At 47.7% G+C, this 21,724-nt stretch overlaps 2 protein-coding genes across 6 annotated transcripts; both read right to left on the minus strand.

Annotated features, from left to right (window-relative positions):
- Window positions 1-218: 218 nt before the first annotated feature.
- On the minus strand, window positions 219-4,555 carry TMEM139 (transmembrane protein 139). Of its 3 annotated transcripts, none has more exons than XM_030759737.2 (2): window positions 2,060-3,281; window positions 219-1,844 (listed from the first exon to the last, which is right to left on the minus strand). In XM_030759737.2, exons 1-2 carry the CDS (start codon window positions 2,383-2,385, stop codon window positions 1,451-1,453), a joined length of 720 nt encoding a protein of 239 aa, XP_030615597.2. In that variant the 5' UTR covers window positions 2,386-3,281; the 3' UTR covers window positions 219-1,450. The 3 variants fall into 3 exon arrangements, 1 of the variants encoding a protein (XP_030615597.2); XR_002646792.3 differs by lacking the exon at window positions 2,060-3,281 and adding an exon at window positions 3,541-4,555 and having other exon boundaries at window positions 1,733-1,844; XR_016394264.1 differs by lacking the exon at window positions 2,060-3,281 and adding an exon at window positions 3,290-3,499 and having other exon boundaries at window positions 1,733-1,844.
- A 10,937-nt stretch (window positions 4,556-15,492) lies between these two features.
- On the minus strand, window positions 15,493-20,051 carry GSTK1 (glutathione S-transferase kappa 1). 3 transcript variants are annotated; one of them, XM_022579079.3, is made up of 8 exons: window positions 19,903-20,048; window positions 19,298-19,379; window positions 18,970-19,098; window positions 18,558-18,658; window positions 18,364-18,399; window positions 16,475-16,591; window positions 16,046-16,139; window positions 15,493-15,767 (listed from the first exon to the last, which is right to left on the minus strand). In XM_022579079.3, the coding sequence occupies exons 1-8, from the start codon at window positions 19,972-19,974 to the stop codon at window positions 15,718-15,720; spliced, it is 681 nt and encodes a 226-aa protein (XP_022434787.2). In that variant the 5' UTR covers window positions 19,975-20,048; the 3' UTR covers window positions 15,493-15,717. The 3 variants fall into 3 exon arrangements, with proteins under 3 accessions (XP_022434787.2, XP_022434794.2, XP_089773415.1); XM_022579086.3 differs by lacking the exons at window positions 15,493-15,767; window positions 16,046-16,139 and adding an exon at window positions 16,167-16,280 and having other exon boundaries at window positions 19,903-20,051; XM_089917289.1 differs by lacking the exons at window positions 15,493-15,767; window positions 16,046-16,139 and adding an exon at window positions 16,173-16,226 and having other exon boundaries at window positions 19,903-20,051.
- Between the last annotated feature and the right edge of the window lie 1,673 nt (window positions 20,052-21,724).

The raw sequence follows: 21,724 nt of genomic DNA on the forward strand, positions 1-21,724 counted from the left end.
CGCCCCCACGCGAGGCCGGCCGCGCCGTCGCCGGAGCGCGCGCAGGCGCAAAACCCACGCGGCGGACTCGCTGTCCAATGGGATGAGCGAGCGCGCTCGGCGGAAGGGGAAGCGAGGAGCCGCCCCGCCCTACTTGGCCATCCGATTGGTCGTCGGTTCCCGCGGAAATCACAGCTCCCTCCCCGGAACCGCCCACCTCTCCTCACCCGCCTGTCACAAGAACTGTATGGAGATGGGTGTGGCCGGACTTTTCACTTTATTAAAGTTAACTGTTGGGACCAGGGTAAGGAGGACAAGGACAGCACTAGAAGGCGCTAGACAGATACCCGCGCAAAGAATGAGCGTGGGTTAGCGATGGTTGGCTCAAACCTGCATCACAGGCACAGCACATGATTAGAGAAGCTGGTGTTCTGTTTGGATCTGAGGAAGCAGGGCAGGGGGTCCTCGGGTAAAACCCAGCGGGGGCAGGCGCAGGGGTGAGGCTGAAGCTATTGCAGACAGTGCAGGTGTTTCCAGTGCTTCATAACAGACGATGCAAGAGGGATCCTTAGATGCTCCACCACCCCTCGCCAAGGACCTCGGGTTTTCTCTATTCTGACCATCATATCCACCCATCCTCAGAATCAGATGTCCCTACCCCTGGGGCAGTTTACTCCACTGCTTCTAGATAGGATGGGACCCTGCACTGGGGACTGCTGTCTAGCCCCCCGGGGCAGGAATTTCCCATCTGGAGCAGGGGCCATCACAGTTTTGATCAGCTCTGCTCCTCTAGGAGGCTGGGCACACTCCTGGTCCCACTCAGCACTCCCTGTCTGCAGACAACAGCTGGTCCCCCATTCTGTCTACACGAAGTCTTCTACCCCTCACCAGCCATTGACCAAGACAGAAATTGAGAGATGTGTGCATGAACTGGCTTCTGTTGCCTTGTATTGAAAACACAAGGGCTATGGGATCAGAAGAGCAGAATTCAAGACATTTGTGTGTTATTTACTAGCAGTGTGCCCCTGTGCAAATTATCAATTTTTTCTGACCCTTAGGATCCTCGTTTTTCAAATGAGGACAATAATACCTCATTTTTGTGATCTAATAGAGGCAAAGCACCTGGAAGAGAAACAACAGAGCTGTCACTCAGATATTGTTTCTTTTCTTCCTTCACTAGATTCTCTGGAATCTCCTCATCTCACCCTCAGTCTAACTCTGGAAATACCAGGTATGGGGTAGGTCACTGAATATTGCCTGAAGACTCAAATTGTGCCGCCTACATCCCTGGGGTGTGCCACTGTAAAACTGGGAAGGGCTCACCATAGCCTCACTCCCCTCTGGGTTAAAGTCATCATTTGTGACATCCAGGTGGAGACGCAGTTCCTGACACATAACAGGCACTGGGAAGCATTGTTCGAATGAATGAGTGGGTCTGGTGCAGAAAGACGACATATCCTGGGAAAGTCCTTTAGGGGGGTGTCCAGTTGTTTCCATAGAAAACATCATCATCGAGGTGACCAAAGCTGACATCGTAGGCAGGGGGTGGAGTAAGAGGTTCCAATTTGGGGGGCGCCCACAAGCTCTGCAGATCAGGAACAGTGGACGCAACTCGTGGTCCCCGAAGCCGCAGGCTGACTGGAGGTCTTCCAGGGCTTCCTGAGATCACAGACCCCTCTGAGCCCACTCGCCTGTCCAGTCTGGCTCTCCTGGGCTCCTCTGGATGGCTAGGCTGTCTCACCTCAAGTTCTGGGGGGATTACAACACTGGTGTAGGAGGGTGGTTGATCCACCCCTGGGGGGTGGCACTGTGATTCCAACACTGTGGCCTCTTCGTAGGTTGGCACCTCAAAGGCTTCATTGTCCCTGAAGGGGGGGGGAGAAATAAGGTCATTAGTGGCTTCCTGAAAGAAGCCTTTTTTCCCTTTTCTATCTTCTACCAGCAAAAGACCCCTCCACTAGCCCCTGACCCTGATACCAGTGACAGGGGGAAAGCAGAGGCTGTCCGCCTAAAGTCTAGAGGGACATAGGGAGAATGGGTCCACATGTAATCCTCCAATCCTGCCCACCCCTTAACTCACCGTGCATTGCTTGAGGCCCCTGGGCTCTCGGTCTGCACTGATCGAGACCCCCATTCCAAAACACAGGCCAGGAGGCAGGCCAACAAAAAGAAGCCACCCAAGGTGAGAAAGAAATAAGCAACAGGGGCGATGTCCGGCCGTATCCCCAGCAAAGCCAGCCCCAGGAGGAAGGAGGTGCAACACAGGAAGAGAAGCGGCTTCTCCAGAGTCCCCCACAATTGGCTTGGCACCATGGCCCCTCCCCAGGCTCCTGCAAAAAGACACACAGCTGTTGTGTCTAAACTAGCAATTGGCATCACCGCTAGGTTAGATTTCAAAGTAAGCATATTAGACACCTTTGTTTGGGTTTGTTTCTTCTACCTCAAATCAAATAAATGGCCCAAAGAAGTGATCTGCAGGGTCCCCTTCAGCTCTGGGATTCTCTCTAGGATCACACTGTTGTCCCAGGGTATCAGTATGTGTGGAATAGCCAGGAACCAGCCCGGAAGTTCTGACTCCCAGCCCTCATGTGAGTTTACTATGTCAGAGCCCTACATTCCTTACTTTTAACTTCTTCCCTATGGCCTCCCTTCCGTCTCTGTATTTCTACCCATTCCAGGATCCAGTCCTAGGCAGGCCCTGCCTGGGGCCTCAGGACTCATGGCATCTCTGGAATCCAGGTGATAGGCGGGCCCCGCCCTTTATTATTGCTTGCAACGAACGTCCACCCCCCACCTGCCCAGTCTGAGTCCCTCAGTCTGACCTTGTAGGGCACCGCTTACCCTGTTTGACCCCGTCTTCCCATTTGCTCCCGTCAGCCCCACGCTCCAGTTGGAGGGAGAAAGTGCACATAGACACAACAAAGCCACAGGACACAACTACCTGAGAATCTTACAGACAGAGGTCTAAGGCGATAGAGGTCTAGGGCAATGGACAGAGGCCCAGATGATTCTTGACCTCTCCGTGCCCCATGGCTGTCACGGTCCCCCGCCCTCTACCGGCCCTCACTCGGTAAACTCAGATTTCAAGTTTCCTGCCTGGAGTTATTAGCACAGGGGCTGGGAGGCTGGTGGGGAGAAGCCTTTTCATTCCCCTGCAACACAGCAGGAGCACCTAGACAGCCACTACCCCCAGCCAGCCTGTCAGGAGTTCCCTGAGCTCTGCAGAGGAAGGAGTCACCGATTCTACAAAGGGGCCAGACCGCCTCCTTACATGCCAGCCCCAAAGCCACGACCCTCCTGCCCCTCTTACCAGCGTTAGGAGTTCCTCCCTCACCTGTCTCACCAGACTGCAAGGTGGGTAGGTTGTACGGGGGCGTGGGAGGAGGCGGGATGGCGCCCACTGGTTCCACCCACTTTTCTGCCCCAATCCTGCGCGAGATTCCTCCTCCCCTTTTCTGCTGAAGGCTGAACTCCTATTACTGCCCCACCTTGATTTTTCTGCCTCGTATTTACTCCACCCATCCCCTACAGCGCCCTAAAGAGAGTACTACCCAAACTCACCCCCAGTGATGTTTGTACTTCGGACCAGAGTGAAATTCACATTTCTTCTCCCTTCTTCTCAATGCGCTTGGTATTCCGAGCAGTTTGCATTATATTTAGGTAATACGTTTTGTGCCTGGGAGCAGAGGCCACGGTTTATTTGATCTCTGCGGATCACGCAGTGCTTTGCACACTGTGAGCACTACCGTGGACATGGACTGATGTGTCCTACTTCTGCTGCCAAAGTACCATTTCTGTAAGTTCCTTGTTTTCTGCAGACCTGTAAGACGTGTTGTGTATGCTTCTTGGCCCAGTTAACTCTTGATTCTTCACAGGCCACCTCCGAGGTGACGCCTGCTGCAGAGACTGTCTCCACTGCGTCTGCACGGCGTTCCTTCCTCCCCTGCCCACACCTTTTCCTGCTATATAGTGACGTTCTGTTTACATACCTTCCTTCTGAAACTGAGCAGGACCCTGAGGAGCCCTCCTGGGTACAAAAGCCTTTCTGGGTCCCCTGTTTCTTGTTGGTAGGAAAAAGCCTTTAGCCTCCGAGACTTTCCCTGAGTTTCAAAGGGCAGATTTAAACAGTTTCTAATTACGGAAGGAAGGCAATGTAGACACCGTGGAGGAGCAGTCAGGAAACAATAGTTCTGCGATAAAGCCAAGTCCCGGTTCCTCCTCAAGGGATATAGTGACAACACACCCTTGAGTTCTTCTACGGGAGCTAAGGCCTCCTCCCAGGTGGAGGATGGTAACTTCAGGCTGTGCACAGAATTCCTGGAGCACCGCCCTGTTACCTTACCACCAACCAATCAGAGGAAGGTCGCACACCTCACAGCCCTCACCTCATATTTTGCCTTTGAAAACTCTTCCCCCAAACCATCGGGGAGTTCAGGTCTTTTGAGCAAGTGCTGCTCTTTCTTCTTGCACAGCCCTGGCAATAACTTTTCTCTACCCCAAACGCTGACGTTTGGGCTTCTTGGGCCTCACTGTGGAGCAGACAAGCGAACCTGTGTTGGGCAACACTTCTGTTGTGAGCTTCTCAAGGTGAGTGACTAGTGTCAACCATCCTGAATCTTTGAAGCTAACACAGTTCCTGACACGTGGTAGGTGCTCACTGAACACAGCTGAGTGCTCTCATTGGAAGGCTCCCGTTCCACCTGGGCTCACCACACACCGGAGATCTGGAACCCACTCTTTTCAGTTATGGATCTAGTCGTAAGTCTGGGTGAGGCAGGTGCTGGAGGCGTACTTTGTTCTTGAGACGGGGCTGGACTCTGTGCCTTCCGAATGTTACTAGTGGACAAACCGAAGGGGTAGCAGTCCTGGGGCACAGCCAGGGCTACTGCAGCGGGGGATGTGTGGAGCTGGGGGGTGCGGAAGAGAGAGGAGGAGAACAGAAATGACATGGATGAGTGAGTGTGCCTGGGGTTGTGTGTGTAAGTAGTGGTGGGGTGTCAGTGTCGATTCTCTGCCCCAGACTGACAACGGAGAGGGAGGTGATCGACGTAACAGGAAGGCTATGATAGTCTAAATGAGCCGTGTCTCTCTAGGAAGTGGGAATGCAGGGTGGGAGTGTAACAGGGAAGAGAGCCAATTTTGACTCAGTGTGGGATCTGTTTCTTTGACTTTAGCCTTTCTCATTGCTTTTGTTATTATAGTCATACATAATGGCCTGCCTCTGGGAACCCTACCCACCTGTGAATGGCTGCAAGAGAGAAGAAATTAACACATCCCCTCCCCGAGGCTGGCCATTCCAAGCGATGTTTTGCGAGACAGATAGTCCTTTTTACTTTACTTCCTCCCGCCTCTCTCTCTCTATTCTACCTTTTTACTTTACTTCCCTCTCTGATTCTATAAAAGAAACTGGCATCCAGACCCCAATAAGATGTTTTTTGGGGGGACCCTAGTCCGCCATCTTCTCGGTCTACCGGCTTTCCGAATAAAGTCGTGTTCCTTGCCTCAACACCTTGCCCCCCGATTTGTTTGCCCATCGTGTGGCGAGCACAGGGAGCTTGGACTCAGTAAGAGGAGGAGAGCTGGTTGTTATGAAACCGGAGGGAAGGGGTCAGGGCACAACCTTTGAAAGCATGACATAGCCCGAGGACATGACATAGACTGATTAGAACCAAATGGGTCCAAGATGGCGGACAAAACTTCCACTAGACCTGAGCCTCACAATACACTCAATGTAACACATCAGCAAGTTAAATGACGCCACCCACAGGCGCCATGACAGTTCCGAGACCCACCGTAAGGATCAAAAAGTGGGCGGTGGCCCAATTCCTGGAAATCCCCGCCCCTTCCCAAAATAGCTGGAATACTCCTCCCACTCATTAGCCTAGGAAATTACCCACCCCTACAAAAACTGACAACCCCATACCCTGGTGCCTTTCTCACCTTCTGAGGTGGTCCACAGTCTATGGAGTGTGTTTCTCTCTAAATAAATCCACTTCTTATCTATCCGTTTGTCTCTCACTGAATTCTTTCTGCGATGAGACATCAAGAACGGAGCTTCATTAAGTCCCGAAACCAGGTGTGTGATCTCAGTTGGAAGACTGTGGGTTCTGGCCTGGTTTGAGTCCCAGCTGCATGGGTTCGAGTCCCAGTCTGAGGGGCATGGTTTCAGTTACAGCTGGTCCTTTAAATCTGTGGGTTCCGCATTGACTTACATTCATCCCACCTCACATAGAAAATATTCATAAAAAAAAATCTAGAAAGTTCCAACAAGCGAAACTTGAATTTGCTGAGTGCTGGCAACTGTTTATATAACATTTACATTGTATTTACAGCTATTACAAATCATTTACATTGTTGGGTATTATAAGTAACATACAGATGGTTTTTTTTTTTATTAATTAATTAATTAATTTTTTCTGTGTTGGGTCTTCGTTTCTGTGCAAGGGCTTTCTCTAGTTGTGGCAAGTGGGGACCACTCTTCATCGCGGTGCGCGGGCCTCTCACTATCGCGGCCTCTCTTGTTGCAGAGCACAGGCTCCAGACGTGCAGGCTCAGTAGTTGTGGCTCACGGGCCTAGTTGCTCCGCGGCATGTGGGATCCTCCCAGACCAGGGCTCGAACCCGTGTCCCCTGCATTGGCAGGCAGACACTCAACCATTGCGCCACCAGGGGAGCCCCACAGAGATGGTTTTAAAGTGTACAGGAGGATGTGCTGAGTTCTATGCAAATACTACACCATTTTATATAAGGGATTTGAGCATCCCCAGATTTTGAGCATTTGTAGGATTTCACTCCAGTGTGTACTCTATGATATCCAATGAGATGCGAGCTTTGAATGAAGGCTTTTCCACATTCATCGCATTTGGGGGTCCTGGAACCAATCCCCTACCAATACTGAGGGATGACTATCTTGTTTCCACCAATTTTCTTACTATTCAGCTCATAAGGAGAAAGTATGGCTGGGATCAGAAGGACCTACGGTGAATATATTAATAGAAGGAAATTGGCCAAGAGTCACTGGTATGCAATGATAACTAAGAAGGCTTAGTTAAGGAGTGAGCTCTGGGGGGTCTGGGGAGTGTCGCCTGAGAGGTAAGAGGGCCAAAGGGTGAAGGCCTGAAAGTCTACAGTGTGAAAAGTCATGCAGCCTGGGTGAGGTGGGACCTTTGTAGCTTAAGGCTTTTGGTTGCTAGAAGGAGCCTGCGCTAGAGAGATTTGTTAAGTAAGAACTGGATCCAAGTCATAGGGGCTGGACTGCTGTCTGGCTGTGCCCTACAATATATTCTCTATTTCAATAATTTTAAATAGATTTTCTAAAAATTCCATTTTTTAAAAAATAGAAAATGTTACAAAATATTTAAACGCTAAAGAAAAAATTGTCCACAATCTCATTACCCTAACGTGGCCACTTAAAATTTCTATACATTTCTTCCAGTCTGTTCACACACAAACCAGAATATACTCTAGTTGAGATCAGAGTATGTTCACCATTTTGTTATCTTTAAAAAAACTTAAAACATTGTAACAGAATTGCCTTTTGATATAGTTTTTATTGTAGTAATTTCTAACAGCCAATAAGATAATATTTTATTGAATGGATATACCATAATTTAACAGACCTTTATATTATGTTATTCAATAACATTGAGTTTATTTTATTCAATTTTTCTTTTTTTTTCCTCTTGGTCATCAAAAATAATGCTTTAAGAGACAAAAAAGTAGATTAGTGGTTGCTAAGGGCTGGAGAGAGGGAGGAATAGGAAGTAACTGTGAATGGATTTATTGCTTTGGGTTAATGAAAATGTTTTCTAATTAGGTAGTAGTGATGCTTGTACAACTCTGTGAATATACCAAAAAAACCCCACAACCCATTGAATTTTACACTTTAAAGGGGTGAACTGTACCTCTATAAAGCTGTTTAAAAAATATAATTCTGAAAAAAGAAAAAAAAAACCCACAACAAAAAATATAATTCTGGGCTTCCCTGGTGGCACAGTGGTTAAGAATCCACCTACCAATGCAGGGGACACGGGTTCGAGCCCTGGTCTGGGAAGATCCCACGTGCTGTGGAGCAACTAAGCCCATGAGCCACAACTACTGAAGCCTGTGTGCCACAACTACTGAGCCCACGCGCCTAGAGCTTGTGGTGCTCCACAATAAGAGGAGCCACCACAGTGAGAAGCCTGCACACCACAATGGAAGAGTAACCCCCACTCGCCACAACTAGAGAAAAGCCCGTGCGCAGCAACGAAGACCCAACGCAGCCAAAAAAAAAAAAATATATATATATATATATATATATAAAATTCTATCTTCTTGGGTGTAGTTTTTCCTTCTTTTGGGGTTATTTCCTCCAGCTGAATTCTAAAGAATGTCATTATTGAGATAAGCATGGTGAAAGTTTTTATTGCCCTGAATGCATGTGGCCAAACTCCTTCCCAAAGTTTTTACTTTCCTTTTTTCTTTATCAACTTAGTATCCTTAGCAGAATATGAATTCACCACTTAATTCAATTGTCTTTCCGCTTTCTACTTGCCAGCTTCCCACAAAGCACCTGGCTAGAGGTTGGAACTCTCCTCTTGGCTGGTCTACCATGCTGCCTCATTTTGGAGGATAATGGTGCAGGGAAGTGGGTGGTCAGGGGAAAAGGGAGAAGTGCAGGTAATCCACAGACTTCCTGGGAAGGGTCACGGGTGTCTACCGCTGTGTGCTTCTGTGTCTCCAGATTTCTGTGGTTTTGTGTTTCTGAATCTGGATCTGTTTTATACTTACAGCCAACATGTGTGGAGTGTTTTGTACGTACTGCTCATTGTGCTAAATGCTTTACACAAATTAGGTAACTTAAAATATAATGTAATAAGGGGTAGTTATTATATCATTTTGTAGGTGAGGTCAGAGACTTGAGAAAAATACATAGCTAATCGAGGGTGGGTCAAGATTTGAACCCACAGTCCCAGTCCAGAGCACTGGCTCTTAACCACTATGTCATCCAACTCTTAACACTTTTTTTTTTGGCTGCCTAATTTAACACAACACCTATGACATTCTAAGATCATTACCCTGGTCTTCCCTGGAGGAGTGGTTAGATGCCATTTCCCCCATTGTTTGTCATTTTAAGAAAAGACCGATTTTCAGATAGCAAAAGAGAATATCAGAAGATAAAATAAGGTTATTGGCCTATAAAGCAAGATTAGGAAATTAAGATTGTAGGCTCTGTCAGGATGCTCATCTTTTATGAGCTAATTAAGACTGATTATAAAAAGTAACATTTTAACTGAATAGCTCTTAGAAGCCTCATGTGCACGTGACTTCTTCTAACACAGTGTTGGTGGTAGAAACAATTCGGTCCACATCCACAATCTCATTTGCTCCTTAATAACAATCGTGGGGTAAATCTGATTATCATTTTCGTGTTACAGAGGAGGAAACCAGCTCAGAGAAAGCCCATGATTTGTTTAGTTAGAATCAAACTCAGAATCTTGATCTTTTAACTCTGTTGAGGGTTTTTTCTTCTGTGTTAGTTGCCTTACAGCTCCTCCAAATGTGTAGGGAAGGTGGTTAAATGATATAACAGGAAGTAAATCAGAAACATTGATATTTTGGGGACGGAAATGCTTTCAAAGAATCCTCAAGTATGTAAGGTTAAATATTACCCTCACCAGCTAGTTGTAACGTTGTACAAAGCTCACTGGGAATGAACTGAGTGAACAATGGTGTTCAGTGCTGTCAGGTGTTCAGCACTATGCCACAAAAAGCAACCCTGAAATTTAAGAAACTGAGTGTGGTTTTTGCCAAGTAACAAAAAGCATTTTTTTTATTAGAAAATTCTACAGTTAGTGGCAACAGTGTCCCACATAACTGTGTCCCCATACATGAGAAAATAGGGCTGTATTGTGGTTAATCACATATTTTTTGGAGATGGCCAAACCAGGTTTCAAATCTCAGCTCTACCACTTAACTGTGTGACCTTGGGTAAGTACTTAACCTTTCTGGGCTTCAGTTTCTAATTTGTAAATTGGTGAAAATAAGCCCAAGCTTATCACCCCTTTCCCACCCCGCTTCTGCAGCCCGGCTATGACCCAGGAGCTACAGCCAAAGTCTGAGTGTAATGGCCACACCAGGGACCCACCAACAGGGCCACCATCCTGTCACAGGGACTGGATTTCACTGTGGAGCACTTGTTTGTAACTTACATTGTACATCGTCCTCTGCTAATCTCTAAAGCTATCTATGCAGGAAATGTAACACTTTTGATCTTGGTCTCCAGGATTTTCTGAGGTGAATAGAAAGATGACAGCCTGACACGCTGTATGAAAGAGTTAATGATTTAATTTAGTTTAGTTTAGTTTTGCGGTACGGGGGCCTCTCACTGTTGTGGCCTCTCCCGTTGTGGAGCACAGGCTCCGGACGCGCAGGCTCAGCGGCCATGGCTCACGGGCCCAGCCGCTCCGCGGCATGTGGGATCTTCCTGGCCCGGGGTACGAACCCGTGTCCCCTGCATCGGCAGGCGGACTCTCAACCACTGCGCCGCCAGGGAAGCCCAAGAGTTAATGATTAAACACAGTATCTGAGATAGTATCAATGTGTGAAAGTATCAATGTGTGGATATTAACAAATTTTTTTTTTTTTTTTTTTTTTTCTGTATACGGGCCTCTCACTGTTGTGGCCTCTCCCGTTGCGGAGCACAGGCTCTGGACGCACAGGCCCAGCGGCCATGGCTCACGGGCCCAGCTGCTCCGCGGCACACGGGATCCTCCCGGACCGGGGCACGAACCCGGGTCCCCTGCATCGGCAGGCGGACTCTCAACCACTGGGCCACCAGGGAAGCCCATATTAACAAATTTTTTTAAACATAAACCTTAAAGATATAGATTACTAAAGATAATTATTTTAGTTAAAAAAATAATCTATACTCATAATATACATTTCAACAGTTAAAAAGGATTAGAGGGGCTTCTAATTTGATTATACTTTATTATATATCTATCCATCACGTTATCCATCAATATATCTTATTTTTTGATACATTTCAAAGTAGGCTGCAGACATCAGCACACTTCCACCTAGCTACTTCAGCATGCATAAAAGTAACAAGAATTAAATATTAGTTTACAGTTAACTTTTTTTTTAAAGTAAAATTTGCATGCAGTGAATTGCACAGATTTTAACTGGACCATTCCATGAGTTTTGATAAAATTTACATTGGTGTAACCCAAACTCCAATCAAGATAGGAAACATTACTATCACCCAGAAAGTTCCATCATTCCCCTTCCCACTCAACCCCATAGGCAAAAAGATGTTCAACATTATTAGGGAAATGTAAATTAAAATCACAATGAGATACCACTACACACCAATCAGAAAAGGTAAAATAAGAAATTGTAATAACACCAAATGCTGGTGAAGATGTGGAAAAATTGGATCACTCATGAATTGCTGGTGTGAAGGGAAAATGGTATGGCTACTCCGGAAAAGTAGAGCAGTTTCTTTACAACACGAAACATTCGCTTACCACATGACTCAGCAATTGTACTCCTGGGCATTTACCCCAGAGAAATGAAAATTTATGTGCACACACCAACCTGTACATGCATGTTCATAGCAGCTTTACCTGGGATAGCCCCTGTGATATTGTGATTGATAAGATATATATATATATATTTATATACACATATTTGGATATTCAGATGACCAAAATATATTTCTCATATATATGTGGTTTTAGTCCACAGTTCCTGGCTCACAGCTTCCAAAAGCCTTGTAATTTCCTAAGCGTTGACAGTGATAAGTGTGTCTTTTGTGAATGAAGTGACTTTTAGAAGCACCTAAAGATCAGGGGCCTGGTTGCCAGGAGAACCAACCAAGTGATTAGAGGGTTGGAATTTTCAGTTCCCCTCCCTGATTTCTGGGGAGGAGAGAGGAGCTTGAGGTTAAATCAATTGCCATTGGCCAGAGATTTAGTCAATCATGACTATGTAATGAAGTCTCCATAAAAACCCCATTTTCGGAGAGCTTCCACAATGGGAAACCAGGATGCTTCCATGTGCCACCATGCTGGTCCCCAAGCTCCATGAGGACAAAAGCTCCTTTGTTCAGGACCTCACCCTATGTATCTCTTCATCTCCATGAGGACAGAAGCTCCTTTGTTCAGGACCTCGCCCTATGTATCTCTTCATCTGGGTTTTGAATCATATCCTTTAATATACTTTTATAATAAATCAGTAATCTAGTGAGTAAATGGGTTTTATTGAGTTCTGTGAGCCGTTCTAGCAAATTAATTAAACCCGAGAAGGGGGTCATGGGAACCTCTGGTTTATAACCAGTCTGTCAGAAGCGCAGGTGACGACCTGGACTTGCACCTGGAAGTGGAGGGTGGTCTTACACGTGGAATGTAATGCTATCTCCGGGTAGATAGTGTCGGAATTGAGTTGAATTCTCGAAAACCCTGCTGGCATCCGAAAATTGCTTGCTGGTGTGGGGAAGCCTACACACACACACACACACACGTTGGAATTTGAAAATTTTCAGCCCCAAAGTGGAAACAACTTAAATGTCCTTCAACAGGTTAAACAAACTGGCACACCCATACCAAGGAACAGGACTCAGCAACAAAAAGAGAAAAGCTACAAACTACAGAGACATATAGTACCTTGGGTGGACCTCAGGGGGTTATGCTGAGTGAAAACAAGCCAATCTGATTCCGTTCATACAGCCCTCGTAAAATGACAACTATGTGAACAGATCACGGTTGCCAAGGGTTAGGGAAGTGGGGAGGGAGGGAGGGAGGTGGCTATTGCTACAAAAAGGGCAGTATGAGGGATCCCTAAGCTGGAAGCATTCTGTGTCTAGACTGTGGTTGCGGTGACATGAGTCTACAGGTGATAAAATTATACGGAATTAAACACAGACACACAAATGTGTGCATATCAAACTGATGAAATCTGAATGAGGTTGATGGATTGTATCAATGCCAATTTTCTGGTTGTGTTATTGTACCAGACACGCAAGATGTCACCATTGGGGAAACTGGATGAAGGGTATATGGAATCTGTATTATGCCTGACATTTGTGTTTAAAAAAAAGGGGCATTTCTCAAAGCATACACAAAAAAGTGAAGAGTGGGAAAGGGAGAACTCTTCACTTTTCATTTCACACCTTGCTCTGTTTTTTGTTTTTGTTTTACCACATGCATGCAATACTTTGTTGTCTTTAATTACCACTTGTGTTTTGGTTCTGTAAAAAAATATCACTTTTGGGACTTCCCTGGTGGTCCAGTGGTAAAGAATCCACCTTCCAATTCAGGGGACGTGGGTTTGATCCCTGGTCAGGGAACTAAGACCCTACCTGCCGTGGGAAAACTAAGACCACGCGCCACAACTACTGAGCTCACATGCCTCAGCGAGAGAGCCCACGTGCTGCAAACTACAGAGCCCACGGCGCCCTGGGGGCCGCACGCCATAGCTAGAGAGAAGCCTGCACACCACAATTAGAGAGAAACCCGTGAAGCTGGCGCACTGCAACAAAGACACACGCAGTCAAAAAAAAATATATATATATATATACATATATATAATTTTAAAGAATTTTACCTAAAAAAGTTGTGTTTTAGAAGCATAACATTATTTGGTAAGCTTGGAATTTGAATTACAACACAAGGAAGTGGTTCAGTATTGAATTCTGAGCATTGACATAATTGCAAATTTTATATTACAACTGTTGATCAGGAGAGGAGAGGAAGCAACTAAGTATGAAACGGTTTAAATTATAGAAAAGAGTGTTCCTTAATTGAAATAAAATATAGCTGCATTTGGAGGCTTTTCCTTTTCTCGCTGTGATGGTTAGTTTTATGTGTCAAGTTGACTGTGCTAACCGATGCCCAAAGAGCTGATAAAACATAATTTCTGGGTGTGCCTGCGAGGGTGTTTCCAGAAGAGATTAGCATTTGAATCCATAGAAGAGGTGGTTCTCACCAATGCGGATTTTCATCATCCAATCCATTGAGGGCCCGAATAGCACAAAAAGGCAGAAGGGAGAATTTGCTCTGTTTGAATGGAGACAGCCATCTTCTCCTTCCCTCGGACATTGGCTCTCCTGGTTCTCAGGCCTTTGAACTTGGACTGGAACTGACCCCAGCTTTCCTGGGCCTCCAGCTTGCAGATGGCAAATGATGGGACTCCTCAGCTTCCGTAGTCATGTGAGCCAATACCTCACAATAAATCTTTCTATATATTTATAAACATCCTATTGATTCTTTTTGGGAGAACCCTAATATAATCATTTTTTATTCTATTTGGCATAAGTTCAGACATTAAAATCTAGATCACACGTGCTAGGGATTAGTCTAGAAATTGTCTCATTCCTTCAGTGAAGATTAAATTCTTCTATTGGATTAGAAAAATAGGATGCTAGGACTTCCCTGGTGGCGCAGTGGTTAAGAATCCGCCTGCCAATGCAGGGAACACGGGTTTGAGCCCTGGTCCAGGAAGATCCCACATGCCATGGAGCAGCTGAGCCCGTGCGCCACAATTGCTGAGCCTGTGCTCTAAAGCCCATGAGCCACAACTACTGAGCCCACATGCCACAACTACTGAAGCCCACGCACCTAGAGCCCGTGCTCAACAAGAGAAGCATGCGCACCGCAACGAAGAGCAGCCCCTGTACGCCGCAACTAGAGAAAGCCCGCATGCAGCAGTGAAGACCCAACGCAGCCAATAAATAAATAAATGAATGAATGAATGAATAACTGTAAAAAAAAAAAAAAAGAGTACTACTCTTAAAAAAAAGAAAAAGAAAAATAGGATGCTAGAGCCTTTAAAGAAAGCGTGGCCAGGACTGGGAAATCTGCCTCTACAATAAGAGATTATACCACATTAGTCTGGGATGACAAAGAAGTCCAGACCCTATCGAAACACAAGGCATTCTGATGATCGTACAGTGGGCACAGAAAGAGCAGGGACTTTGGATTAATAACTGGGGGAGTGGGAAAGCTATTGGTTTGTGTGGGAGGGAACAGGGGTCATAATAGGCCGGGAGAAAGGCCTGAGTTTTCCTTGGGATCCGCTTTGTGGGTGAGGGGAAGGAACCATAAGGGGACGAGCAACGTCTTCAGGCCATGGCAGCTCCGGCCAGTCTCCTTGCCTGGCCTTGTCCTGGTTAGAGTAGCTGGACCCCGTTTACATATCTGGATGCAAGCTCAGTCATGCTCTGGCTCCCTCCAGCCTTCATTCCCCAGGGGATTCTGGCCCCAGCCCTGTCTCAGGCACCACGGCTGGTCAGAAGACAGTGCCCAACTGGTTAGGGGCAAAATCCATCCGGCTTAGTTTTCTGTCTCTGACAGACTCAGGAAGCTTCTGTAGAAGAGAAAGAGGGACTGTTTCCTGCTCCCTCCACATAAGCTGCCCCAAGGTGGGCAGGGGGCTGGGAGCACACAGTGAGCTGCTCTTCTCAAACACCTAGAATGGCCAGGTGTGATCGCAGGAACAAGAACACACAAACACCAGGGAAGACACAGACCCAGAAATATGATGCCTGATGGCATTAGGTTTATTTTGTGGGAAGCAGAGTTTGGGGCTCTCGAAAGGCACTCGTGAGGCACAGAAGTAACGGCAGCCGTGAGACTAATGGTAGATGGTGTACTGCAGAGCCCCTCGCCGGCATGTCCCAGGGCCCCACAGTGGCGGAGGGGTAAGGAGATAGTCTGCTTTTTTATACCAGTAATTCTGCTGCTTCTGGGCTTCCCTAAAGTCTGGCAGTCGCAGCTGGAGGCACAGGGCCCATCCACTTCTCTCCTGGATGGAGAAAATCATGCCAGAGGCTGGCCGCACAAGCCCCTGGGGGTTCTCTAGGACGAGCTCCGCCTGGCTTCAAGGTACAGAGGCTTCCTTCTCTCCTGTGGGAGAAGGTGGCCCCCTCCCCATTCTACCTCAGGCACACCTGTGTCTGTATGAGGCTCCATTACTGGAAGGGCCTAGGACATTCTTTTTTTTGCTCTGAATCCATCCTTCTGGGCAACTGATATCACGCAGGGGTGGGGTCAAGGGCAGCTCAGCATGAACCTGTAACTTACCCAGAAGGTGTGCCAGCAACTCCATCCGGTCAGAGCCAAACAGCATGTAGGTTTCATCATCCAGGTGGGCCACAGTGACAGGCAGCCCAAAGGCCTGGAGAAAGCAGTCGGCATGCAGGAAGGAGGGTGATGGAGCAGGTGGTTATTGGGCTGCCGTTGAAGGCTGCACGTCAATACTGGTCTGAGGTCACAGACACAAAGCAGCCAGAGGCGTCCGATAAGAGGCTCCGGGTCTCTAGGGAGAGTTTCGTGTCTCCTCTCTCATCATCTAGCTCCCTCCCTTCCTTTCCTGGGGTCCAGGGAAAGGGAGGGAGAGGGTGAGGGTGGCCTGGGAGAGCCAGGAGGGCTCACGGTTGGTGAGCAGCTTTTGGACAGGAGCATGGGGACCCTGTCTCAGCACTGAGGCTGGGGACACACAGAGTTGCTCACCCCGTATTTGCAGGCTGCATCAGTGGTCTCCTTGAGCTGGTTCTTCACCTGTGGTGTTGAGACCCTTTCCAGAAGTTCCCGGGCTTGTCCCGTGGACATGCCAGCCTTCTCTGCAGCCTGAAGGGATGGGGTAGGGAACACAACTGTGTCTGCATTAGTGGGGGAGGGGAATCTCAGGAAAAAACCGTTTTTTTAAATTTTGTGTCCCCACGTTATCCTGCCAATGCCTTTACCCAGCCATGAGTGGAGGTCTATCCTTGCCAACAGGGGCTGTTTTTCCCTTGAAAATCATGAGATGGGTGGAAAGAGTGGGTGGCAGAGGCATAGTTGCAGAAATTTAATGCCAGAGGGCATCTTAGAGACCAGCTTCCCAACCACTTTGTCAACAGATGAGCAAGTCCAGAAACGGTACATATCTTGGTCAGTGTTGAAGAGCTTGTTAGTAGCAGAGCCAATGCTAGAACCTGAGTCCCCTGACAGTAAGTCTGGGGCTCGTGCCTTCCTACTTCTTAGAACTCCTGAATCAAGGGCCGGGCTCTAATTCCTATAGAATTTCCTGCGGACTCTGGACAAGGCACACGGCTACAGCTATGAGTGTCTGGCTTCAAGAGAACGTTGAAGGCTTCAGTTTGGAGTTTGCTGGGATCGGTGGCTCTTCACTTTAGCTGCACATATGAGAATCTCCTGGGGGAGCTTTTGAAAATCCCAGTTTGCATGTCAACCCTGAGTACAAGTACATCGGAATTTCTGGGCGGTGGCGTGCAGGTGATTTTAATATACAGCCAGGGTTGACAACCACTGGGACCTGACCTCCACGACCTGGACTGGGAAATGCAAAGTCATCCATGACGTTGCTTTGACCACATGAGGGAATTGTGTTCTGACCAAGGGTTCAATAATAGGGCAGTGGTTAACTAAACAAATCCACTGAATGGAATGCTATGTGGAAACTAACAATTATACTCTCCAAGAGTTTTAAATGGCATGGAAAAGGACTGTTAAATATTAAGTGAAAAAGCAAGCCTATGTATAGACTTTGCAAGAATAAAAACATGAAGGATATATTGGCATGCTTTGTATGTTTAACTTGTGACTTGTCGTTTTATCTATTACATTTGAATATGCCTCAACTACCTTTGTAAACTTAAGGGAAAAAAAATATGGTGTTGAATTTTCTGATTCAATCCTGCAGAAACACTTACTTTTTATAGCCCTATCTATGGCTGGCACACATTTTAACGTTTTGAGCTATTTCCATTTTTCTCACTCAGGCTTCTGCGTAATTTTGGCTTGAGTCAGTTATCTCTTTTTGTCTTTTTTTTTTTTTTTTTTGCGGTACGTGGGCCTCTCACTCCCGTGGCCTCTCCCGTTGTGGAGCACAGGCTCCGGACATGCAGGCCTAGCAGCCATGGCTCACGGGCCCAGCCGCTCCACGGCACGTGGGATCTTCCCGGACCGGGGCACAAACCTGTGTCCCCTGCATTGGCAGGCAGACTCTCAACCACTGCGCCACCAGGGAAGCCCTCTTTTTGTCTTTTTAAAGCCTGTTTTTAAAGTCTCCTGGATGTGATGGTGAGGTCTGTGTTGGAGTCTTTGGGGCCAAGACTTGCCAGTACTTCACATCTGCAGGTGCCAACATTTAACACCTCTCTCCCACTGAATTCTTGCATCAAATACGTGCTACCCATGTAGAATGTTGCACTTCCTCTTTCAACCATGGGATAGTCTTTCGCGAGTCCTCTTACTTCCAACCCTTTAGTAATTTCGCCTATCAAAGATCCTTTCTCCCCTAACTATGACCTCTTCTACCCAATAACAAAACGATGTCCTCTTTGCCCCCGGATGTCAACTGTCCTCAGACTCCCCACGGGAGGAGTGGGGACACTCACGGCCAGGATGCTCTGGGGCTCCGTGATGTCTTCGTCCTGGAAAAAAGAGGACACTCAGTACAAGGTGAGGGGCGTGATGGAGGACACTAGGTCAGTGAACGATGGGGAAGGCAGGACCTGGACTGAGCCTAGGGCAGGGTCATCGAATCATCCAGGGTCTCCCTGCAAGTGGGTTCCCAGAGCCCCGCCCTCACCCGTGACCAGACGCGCATCCACAGTTCCCTGGACACTTTCTCCAGCAACTCCGGGTGCTCCAGTTTCACGATGGTGAGGAAGCGCATGGCTGTCAAACTTCCTGTGGGACAGAGGCACTCAGAGGTAGGGCTCCTCTAGCTTGTTTCCCCATGGAAGACCAGCTCTTTCCTGCTTCTGACACCCCCCAGTGCTCCAACGCCCTCAGGCTCCCACCCACGTTTCTGATAACCCGTTTGTCCTGCTCTCCCTCCCCTGACATCCTCAAACCTTCTGCTCCCTTAACTCTGATCCTGAGTTTTCCCAAGGCTTGTTTCACTTCATGGAATCACCCGAACCCCTCCTTTCTGGCCCTGCAATCTCCAAATCCACTCCTCTCTACTTGAGGCCCCATCTACATCCCATTCTCTTCACCTTTTTCAAAGATCACAAAGAAGAAATCCTTGGGTAAGTGGATGGGAACCTGGAGATACTGTCCCAGGAGCCTAACGTCATTTTTCACGTATAGGGCTTTGCGGGGAAGCAAAGCTGGCGGCTGGTTTCCTGCAAGCAGAAAGTTGGGCTCACTGGTGAGGGACGACCTAAGGGTCCCAGGACTGGGGGACCCCTACCGGGGCTTCAGGTAGAGGGCATGTTACTAGCTGCCGCCGCCAATATGAAGACCCAGTGGAGGGCCACTCCCCTGGGCCTTTGCAATCAGTCTTCCCTCAAATCCATGCCGAAAACGCTGCTGCCTTCATACCGCTGTCTTTCATGATCCCTGCAATTAAGGTCGGGCGCAGCTGCAGGCTGACGTTCCAGATGTTCTTATACCGGCACAGGACCTGCAGGGCGGGGGTCGAAGATAGAGAGTGAAAATGGCTGAGGGAGGGGAAGGGTGCTTCACGGCAGTCATCAGCCAGAAGCTATAGGCGCAGACAAGGGGTTATGAGGACGTCCTGAATTGTTTGGTTTGAAAGGGCAAAACCCTCTCCACTGCTAGAAATCGACCCCAGGACCTTTGCTCCTGTGGACAGTTTTTAATCTGTTCTTCACTCCACACACACCCCCACCAAACGGAAATCGGAGGGCTACGAAGAGGGCTTATATCCTGATTCTCTGAAGTTGATCATCTTCTTAACCACTGGGGGAAGCCCCTGCCTTAGGCTATAAGGGTTCGACCTGGAGCCAGCGATCGTATCCGGTTTACCAACAAATGACCTTCAGCCTGGCTCTCTATCTGCTTGTCCTAAACCGCGTCGGGCAGCGCCAGGACTTTCACGAGATTGCGGTCCCTACGCCCTTCGCTCGCCCTTCCCTCTGCCCTCGTCCTCCAAGCCCCGGCCGAAGCGGCTCCCCCGGCGTCACCTCGAAGGCCAGCCAGGAATAGGGGGACAGCACATCGTAGAAGAGTTCGAGAGTCCGCGGCAGCGGTCCCATGGTGCGGCTGGTCGCATGCGAAGCAACCGCGACCCCGGAAGCGCGCCGGCGGGTACTTCCTTCCTCCGGCGCGCGGTGGCCCCGCCCCGGCGCCCGGCGGCCCCGCCCCGGCGCCCGGCCTCCCCGGAGGACCGCCCCGCCCCGCCCCGCCCCGCCCCGGCCGCGCAGCCTCGCAGGGGAAACCCGCCCCCGGGACAGAGTCAGGTGGTTGGTCGGAGTGTGGGGGGCTACCCGAGGGCGGCCGTGGAGGGCGAGGGTGAGGGGCGTCCCCTGGGGAGCGCGCCGCTGTGGTGACCCGCTCACCTCGTGGTCACCGCCCTGCCCTGGGGTGGAGTGTGGGGCAAAGGGGCGTGGTTTGAGATGCGCTTGCCTCTTGCTTAGCTGTGCACCTCTGGCAAGCCTGTTGACCTCTCTGAACCACAGTATCCTCGTCCCTCGTAAAAATAGGCATAAAAATACGGGATATATAATGATAACCCTACCTATAGACTTGTGAGGAGTGAAAGAGTTCCTATTCACGTTAGTTATTAGTGTTAGTTGGCAGTTACAAGAACTTTCTGGGACTGGGGCAGAGTAAGAAGTGCCCCAATGATACTTTTGTTTGTTTGTTTTGTTTTTAATTTCTCAAGAGTTTAGGACGATGTCTGGAATATATTTGGTAACCAATACATATTGTGAGTGAGTGAAGGAAAGGAGACCTTATTGCAACGATAATTGGAGGGATAATGGGAATGGTCTTCCCTACTTTTACCGGTAAGTATGTCATGTTGTCTTATACTGGGATTACATTTAATGCAAAGAAACAGAACTTTCTAAGTTCCATTTAATTTTATTAAAATTATTTTTAATATTACTAATTTTATGAATTTTAAAACATAATAAACATTCCACTTCTCATTTGTGTGCGTTGGAAAAACAATCCTAGGCCTTCAGAATACAAGGACACAGTGGAAACCTTTACATAGAGTAAAACAAAGGAAATGGAATGAGAAATGAGGTTATCTTCACTCACTTTCACATTAAACTAATTTCTTGATGATCACTGAAACTAAAAAAATTATACTTTGTTTTCCTCCAGTAATACTGATATTAATTTAAAAGTATCCAAGAGCTAATTTAGTCCGGTAATAAGATTTTATTTTGAAAATACCTTTATATTTGGAAATAATTTTAGACTTACAGAAGAGTTGTAAAGGTAGTACAAAGAGTTTCTGCATATCCTTCAACCAGCTTCCCCTAATGTGAACATTTTACATAACCATGGTGTAACATCAAAACTGAGAAATTAACACTTAAAAATTAACTAGATTACAGGCTTCATACTGCACCCGTCTTTCCACTAATGATTTTTTCTGCTCCAGGAACCAGTTCAGGGTACCCCACAGCATTTAGATGTCATGTCTCTTTAGTCTCCTCTTTTTTTTTTCTTTTCCTCAAGTTTTTATTTATTTATTTATTTATGGCTGCTTTGGGTCTTCGTTGCTGCACACGGGCTTTGTCTAGTTGCAGCAAGCGGGGGCTACTCTTCCTTGCGGTGTGTGGGCTTCTCATTGCGGTGGCTTCTCTTGTTGAGGAGCATGGGCGCTTAGGGGCGTGGGCTTCAGTAGTTGTGGCTCACGGGCTTCAGTACTTGCGGCACGCAGGCTCAGTAGCTGTGGCGCATGGGCTTAGTTGCTCCTCGGCATGCAGGATCTTCCCGGACCAGTGATCTAACCCATGTCCCTGCGCTGGCAGGTGGATTCTTAACCAC

The sequence above is a fragment of the Delphinapterus leucas genome, chromosome 9 (assembly GCF_059928025.1).
Source record: "Delphinapterus leucas isolate spDelLeu-1000000601 "Yukka" chromosome 9, BTC_Dleu_Yukka2, whole genome shotgun sequence".
Lineage (NCBI taxonomy): Eukaryota > Metazoa > Chordata > Mammalia > Artiodactyla > Monodontidae > Delphinapterus > Delphinapterus leucas.